This window comes from Eublepharis macularius, chromosome 1 (assembly GCF_028583425.1).
Source record: "Eublepharis macularius isolate TG4126 chromosome 1, MPM_Emac_v1.0, whole genome shotgun sequence".
In the NCBI taxonomy this organism is placed as follows: Eukaryota; Metazoa; Chordata; class Lepidosauria; order Squamata; family Eublepharidae; genus Eublepharis; species Eublepharis macularius.
The window spans coordinates 103,744,496-103,752,318 of NC_072790.1; the positions used below are offsets into that span (position 1 = coordinate 103,744,496).

Below are 7,823 nucleotides of genomic sequence, written 5' to 3' on the forward strand. Positions count from 1 at the left end.
TCTTGCAAGGGAGGAGAACATATCAGATGGTAGACTTTGAACACCAGAGGAAATCCAGGGTTGGATGATGGAAAAGTTTCGCACAGTGATAGACTTCTGCCTTAGTCACCAGAAACTGCTGGGTTACGGTGCCGTGTCTCTGCTGACAGCTGGCAGTGAACGTATATTTTCTGTTGTGGTGTTCAAATGCCCTTGCAATTCCTGGAATCTACTCTATGGCTCTGTCTTCATGCTGGTTCCAGCCCTTATTCTATTTCTGCTTGGTTTGCTACTCAGTACCAGGTCCTGGAGAGTGCTCACAGGATGCTGTGCCCCAGGCAGGCTGTCAAGGGCTGGCCACAGGGGCCGCATCTGCCGTTACCTGCGAATACTGTGGCTAGTAGTCATCGGTGCTGCTGTGGCTCCCCTCACGTGGATTGCAGTGGCCTTACTGGGGGGCCACTTCTATGAATGTGCTGCAAGTGGAAACACCATAGTGCAGAGGTACATGTGCCAAGGTGAAGGAAGTCAGTGCTTGAAGGAACTGCCTCAAGTGCCTTGTGGTGATGGTTCTTCACAGAAGGTGCAAGATTCACTCATGAGCCTGCGAGCACAATCTCAGGTACTGCAGCCTCCAGATTTTTCTTGTTCACTGAATGAGGGTAGTGTGTGTGTGAGACAGAGAGTGGTCCTTGTCTGATGTGTATTCCTGTGTGTCTTGGTGAGCATGCTGTTGGGCTTCTTTATGTAGCTGGTTTTCTTGAATCAGCTATTTTATAAGGCCTAGAATTATTTTGCATAATAGAAATATTCGATTATGAATGCAACCTTGTGTGTCTGCCTGTATTTATGTATGGTTGCCTATAACTTCTCTCATCACAACAAAATATAGCACACTATCCATCCCCTCCTTCCAGCCCCTCCTTTCCTCTTTCTCTTCCACCTTTTGTTTCATCAACTGAAGTTTTGACGGGAAGTGTAGGCGTCCTGGTTTTACAGCTTGGCTCTCCGTTACAGCTGCAAGACCAGGATGCCTACATTTCCCATCAAAACTTGAGGGAAGCTGACAAGTGTCCAACCTGTGTCAGGCGTCACTTATAGCTTGGCTCTCAGAGTGGCCACTGGAATGGGCTGTGATATAGAAGCCCTGACACAAGTTGAACAGGTCTGTGCATAATGCAGCAACACTTCACCATCCTCTCTCAACTGCTCCAAGGAGGAGTTCCTGAAAGGGGAGGCGTGTTTTCAGCACTCTGCATACAGAGGCCCCTCCCTTGGTGTCCATTCTTTCCTGTAGTGTTGCTGAAATATTTTTGTTAGAAATAAACCAGTCAAAAGGTCCGTAGAATAGTCCACTCCCTACTTTGCCACTCGGCATCCCAAACTCAGGATTTCACATTGCCCCCCTTCCCTAACTTCCCTCATACAGCACTCCACCTCTCAAGTTTTCAGCCCCTAATTTCCACTCAGCCTAGAGTTTCCAGCTTCCCAGCATCCCAAAAACTGAGACTGACCAAGCTACAAGTGACGCCTTACTCATGTTGGACACTTGTCAGCTTATCTCAAGTTTTGATGGGAAATGTAGGCGTCCTGGTTTTCCAGCTTGGCTCTCCATTACAGCTGCAAGACCAGGATGCCTACATTTCCCAACAAAACTTGAGAGAAGCTGACAAGTGTCCAACCTGTGTCAGGCGTCACTTGTAGCTTGGCTCTCATAGGTTAGACTTGGGTGATGTCACCTTGACTGGCAATACTTTTGCAAATCACAATGAAAAGACCACCTCCCCCACCCCAACCACCAAGAGGCCAATATCCAAAAAAGGGGTCCCTTTTAATGGACCCCTCACCCTTTGTCATCAGCCTGAGGCCCTTCAACCTCAAGACCTACAGAAGAGCTGTCAGTGTAGGAGGGGGAGTGTTCTAATAGGTCCCGAAGATCTCAGACTACTCTCTTTCTCTCAAGTTCTCCAGGTTGGCAACCCTAGCTTCACAGAAATGAACCTGTTCCCTGAGAGCCCAAGAGTGCCATGCACTGAGCACATACCCACAATTTCTACTAAGTGGGCAGATAATGTGTCACTCCTACAGAACAAAGAATATCCCCCATTCCCCTGCTGGCTTTCTACCTTCAAAATGGGTTTAGTCATTTAAGGTGTTTTATGGTTGAAACAGAGTGCTTATCTGAATCCATGTGGATTTTCATAGCAGGAAGGATACTGCAGCACACTGCCCTCCTTGCAGATGTGGAGCTTGTATGTCCTTTCTCGGGAAATTTGGACTAAAGGGGGTTCTCTCCGGCTCCCCCTCAACCACCCTTGCTGAACTCCTATGCTCAATTCCCATGTTGGTTTCTCAATAAAAAGCACTATATAAATGTTTATTTATTAATAATAGCTTTTATATCTTAGCTGGCTTTTTAAAAAGCAAAGCCAAGGATGGGTCTATCACCTACTATCAGCTATGCTGACTAAATAGAACCTTCAGGTTCAAAGGTATTTTACCTCTGTGAATATCAGTTGCTGTAAGGGGAGCAACACAGGAGGGCTATTGGCTTCGTGCCTTTCTTCCTGGAATTAGGATTGCCAAATCCAGGTTGGGAAATTCCTGGAGGTTTGAGGTGGTGCCTGGAGAGGATGGAGAGGGGAAGGAGCTCAGGAGGAATATGATACCATACAGTTCAACCTCTGAAGCTGGCATTTCCTCCAGGAGAATTGATCTCTGTAATCTGGAGGTCAGTTATAATTCTGGGAGAACTCCAGGCCCCTCGTGGAGATTGGTAACCCCAGGAGGCATCCAGTTGGTCACTATGTGAAACCAGATGATAGACTATAATAGACCCTTAAGCTGATCCAATGTGGCTCTTTTGTGTATTATCTTGGAGCAATCTTTACAACAATTCTGTAAGGTATGACAATATTGCAAGAATGGCTTGCCTAAGGTCATCCAGCAGGTTGATAGAACAATTGAAATGAATGACTTAATCAGTTTGCTGAAGTAGCACACATAGAGATCTCACTCCCCTGGTGGGGGCAGGGGATCACCTGCTTTCACCCTCCACCCCCTGCCTCCACTTACCTGGCTGGCATGGGAATGGGCCTCCTGGGCATGCTCCTGGGGCGGCATAACAACATCACTCCTGGGAGTGATGTCATCGTGCTGCCCCAAGAGTGCTCCTGCGCTTTGCAGCAGACTGATTTTGGCCCCAAACAGATCTGTTTTGGGCCAGTTTGAGGCCAAAATCAGCCTGCTGCAAAGCACATGCATGCCCCTGCCCCCGCATGATGATGTCACTTCCTGGAAGTGCCATCATTACACCAGCATGGGGGCACAGGCAATCATGGGCCAGGCAAAAAAGAAAGTACAAGATTCCTTGCATCCTACCAGGGCCGATTCCAGATGACTAACCTTAAGGCGTTTCATGCCGCCCTCTTCCGGATCGCGACGGGGAAAATGCGAAATATCGCGTTTCCTCGCGCGAGTTTTGCGCGACGACGCGCAAAACTCGCGTGAGGAAATGCAATATTTCGGATTTTCCCCGTCGCGATCCGGAAGAGGGCGGCATGAAACGCCTTAAGGTTAGTCATCTGGAATCGGCCCAGGTTAAGGGCACCGGGTAACCCTAAGTGCACAGTTTGCTCCAGCTTTCTGAAGCAGACAAATATGAATGCGGTTATTGGTATTTGGGTTTCATATCATTACTTAACTTAAAAGTGACAAGCACTGAGCTTCCCAAAGGCATCTGGTTGAGGCTCCAGCTGGAATATACCCTAATCCTGTTTGAAGTACTGATTAAGAGTAGATATAGGCATGAACAGAAAAAAAACCCAAACATGGTGTTCGTTGTTTGTTGCCATCTACGAACAACAAATAATGAACATTGACGAACATGACCTGTTCATGAACATGTTCGCTGTTCGTTGTTCGTGGGAGCCAGCAGGCTCTCCTCCAGCCATCAAGATCCCTACCACACCACTCCCAGAACCCCTACCTGAGCAGGCAGCAGAAAATGTACCAATAATAAATAATAGCTTGGCCCCAGACCCTGGCAGCAGCCCTGGAACTTGAAGAGGTAGGTCCCTATCCTACCACACACAAAGAAAATTCAAGCTCCAATGCACTCTTCCTGTCTCTCTCTCAAAATGCCAACAGCAACTGTCTCTCCCTCACTGTCTGCAAAACCAGAGCTGGGAGCCCCCCTCCCCCCTGCTCTTTGCTTCCTTGTAACAAATTTGGAGCGCCACACTTGAAAGAAGACCTGCCTATCAAGCTAAATTGGGCTTAGATTGGGGTTTCCAGGGCAACAGCAGGAGTTCAGACAGAGTTCAGGCAGTCCCTGCCTCCAGTTGCCAAGGGAATTGATTGCAGGTGCCAGACTGTCTGGCTTGACGAACAGCACTGAACGACCACCTGGTCGTTTAGAATGGGGGCTCACCAACAGCTTGGTCATGAACAGCTGATTGGGCTGTTCATGGCTTTTTTTAGTTCCTATTGCTGTTCATGCCCATCTCTACTTAAGACTAGAGCGGCTGGACTCTAATCTAGAGAACCAGGTTTGATTCCCCACTCCTCCACTTGAAGCCAGCTGGGTGACCTTGGGTCAGTCATAGCTTTCTCAGAGCTATCTCGGCCCCACACATCTCACAGGGGGATTATTGTGAAGATAATAATAGCACACTTTGTAAACCGCTCTGAGTATCGCATTATATTATCCTGAAGGGTGATCTATAAATTGAATGTTATTATTATTATTATCCAAGATTCACTGCTCATTCCTAGGAACTCTGTTTAAGAAAAGAAACCTAATTTTCTGTTGTAGGGGGATGTAGATATGAGGTACTTGGACTTCAAATTTTAATTGTGCTAATAAACAAAGACTTTTGAGATTCATAGTGGCCAGCATTTTCCTGATCTCTCTTATTTTTCTTCCCAAAGGTGATGGGATGGATTTTGATCTCCACTGTCACCATATTGGCTCTAATTTCAACTTGTATCTCCCGCTGTCGTTCTCCAGTCAGTGTTCTTCACCTTGCATTCTGGAAAATGTACATGGCAAAGGAACAAGAGCTTTTTGAGATCAAGGCCAAGGAACATGCCGCCAAGCTGGCAGAGAGAAATCTAAAGTGCTTCTTTGACTCTACTGAGCTGAAACCATTTCTGACTCCAGGCACCCAAAGCTGGCAAGCTATTTCCTCCTTGTTTGCTTTTAACCCTGAAGAGCATTACTACAGCATGATACACAAATACGTCAGCAGCAAAAACAAGAATAGTAGCATTAGGTCTGCAGAGGGGGATACGTTTCCTGCCTGCCTCGGGTTTGTGGATGCTGCTGTAGTTACTGAAACAAAAGTATTTTAGTAAATTAGTTTGGTAGTCCTTCAGCCTCCATTGCAAAATAATCTTTAACTGGTTATGTAAAACGAAAATCCATGCAATACTTTTTATTAGGACTAGTCCAAATAATTCTGTGCAAATGTTTGAGTTCTCTAGGGCTCCTCATCAGGCAGGATGTTAAAAACAAGAACAAATATGAAGGAGCAAAGAAAAATATATCTACCAACTTTTTGAATAACTGATTGATGTGGGGTACCTTTCTGGTAACTGATTAGGGTGTTTATTATGTCTTTGAAAGAGTTTGGCTTTGTATGGCTATTATTGCTTTTGGAAAATCCAATAATCAAGCTTTCATTTTTTTAAAAGACTGAATGATCCATAATGCCATTGTTTATGTGAATCCCATACTAAGTGACTGTGATGGATAGGACCAGGTCCAGCTCCACCTTCCAGGGAAACAGCCAATAAGAGTTAGCAGAATGCTGGGGCTGGTGACTTTGAAATCTGTTATGACAGTTAGTGAGAAGGGATTATCTGAGCTTGGAAAGGGAGCAGCCTGAATAGAACTGACTTCTGAAAAGCCATGTGATTATTTGCTGGAATGAACTGGGATCGAAAGTTCAACTATTAGAAACAATGTATCTATGTGTTTGACTTATCTAAACATTGTTGAAGTTGTAAAAAATGTTTCAATAATAAATAACTTCAATAATAAAGCACACTTCAATACAGTCAAAATAAACACTTCCAACGTAAGTACAAAAGCCGATATGAGAATAGTTTTACAATCAGTACAAAATCTCAAAATAGTTTTACAATCAGTACAAAAGGAATTCAATAGTCATAGTCCACAAGCACTTGGTAAGCCTCTTCCCTTGAAGTGAAGAAGTAGAGGTGGTGTAAAAGCTTCAAAACCACGAAGAATTTCTTCAATGAATGTATGACTGGACGCTCATAAAGTAGCCACACCTTACAGACAGTCGGCCGCAACCATTTCACACCCGTGGTGCTTTTTCAAGGGCAATATAATTACCTAAACACAAACATGAACATTCAAACACTCCATCTACATTCCTCCAATAACTTTACTACCCATCTTCCTCATACTCACTGCTCTCACAAGTATTAGAAATTCATATAGCCATTCATATGGTCCTTTCACGTCCTGCACGCCATTGGCTAATTGCCATGGACCATCAGTTCCGCATAAGGGCTAAAGGAAACCTCATTACCCTAATATACTGATATTCCTCCAATTGAGCCTGAATCTTAAAGTGAACCCCTACAAATAACACAACAAATCCCACTCCTGATTAAGACCCTTAGGACTCAACGATTGCAATTCAAAAATCCATCTCACTTCCCTCTGCAGTAAGTTCTTTCGTGACAGTTTTCTGCCCCTGCCTGCTACCACCTCCAGCACTGAATATCTAAGGTCCTCTATACCATGTTTGCAGGTAAGCCAGTGGGTCACCAGTGGTGCCTCTACAACTCTCCTCCTCAATTTCAAAAGGTGTTCCTGTATTTGCACCGGGACAGGGCGTATGGTGCTGCTGATGTACACAGACGGGCAAGGGCACTGAATCATGTAAACTACCCCTGCCGAACTGCAGGTGGAAAATTGCCTTAATGAATAGTTTTGTTAGCCGTTATTCTCAATTGCTGTCCCTCCAATGCTAGCTTACATATACTGCAATGGCCACATCGATGGTGGCCCGATGGACCATTCATGTCCACTCTTCCCTCCTTCATATCAGACTGGACGAGCTGGTCTCTCAAGTTCCTAGTATGTCTATACCCAATATAGGGTAATTCACTACAGCCTGGCAGGTGTTCCACTAAGTACCAGTGTCGATTAATAATATCCCTGATAGCATAAGCCCTGTCCGTGTATTCTATAGCCCAAAATACCCTATTCCCTTCTCTCTTGGGTTTCTTTCGCAGCAACTCCTCTCTGCTTATACATGCTGCCTTATCCCATGCCCTTTCCACAATCCTATGGGGATATCCCCGTTCTTCAAATTGTTTAGATAGGGTTAGGCGCTCCCAAAAATAATCCTGTTGCATGGTGGAGTTCCACTTAATGCGTAGAAACTGACCAAAGGGAATATTATTTCTCAGTCGTGTGGGGTGAAATTATTCATATCGGAGGTAGGAATTCCGATCTGTACTCTTTCTGAAAGGTCTTACTCCTAACTCCCCTGTCGGGTGTCGGAAACTGTCACATCTAAGTAACTAATCTGGTCTTGGTCAATTTTGTGTGAGAACTGGGCCGAATCCACACTTCCCTACCTTCCGCTTTTCATGTGCATTAATCACGCTGGATTCTATCCCGCAATGTCCTAGTCTGTGTTCACATCCCTTCTCTTACTGCTGCTGCCTCGCGCTATACTTCGTCCACATCCCTGGTAGAATCGTGCAATATGGGGCGAGTTTAGATCTGACGTCACCGATGACGACGTCACATTCATTTTTTTTTCATTTTTTCATCAGATTTCCGCTATAGCATTTTT

The 7,823-nt window shown here is 45.2% G+C and overlaps 1 protein-coding gene across 1 annotated transcript; it reads left to right on the forward strand.

Annotated features, from left to right (window-relative positions):
- Positions 1 to 6,023, forward strand: LOC129335422 (calcium homeostasis modulator protein 6-like). The gene is made up of 2 exons (XM_054987884.1): positions 1 to 601; positions 4,912 to 6,023. Exons 1-2 carry the CDS (start codon positions 65 to 67, stop codon positions 5,332 to 5,334), a joined length of 960 nt encoding a protein of 319 aa, XP_054843859.1. The 5' UTR covers positions 1 to 64; the 3' UTR covers positions 5,335 to 6,023.
- Positions 6,024 to 7,823: the final 1,800 nt, after the last annotated feature.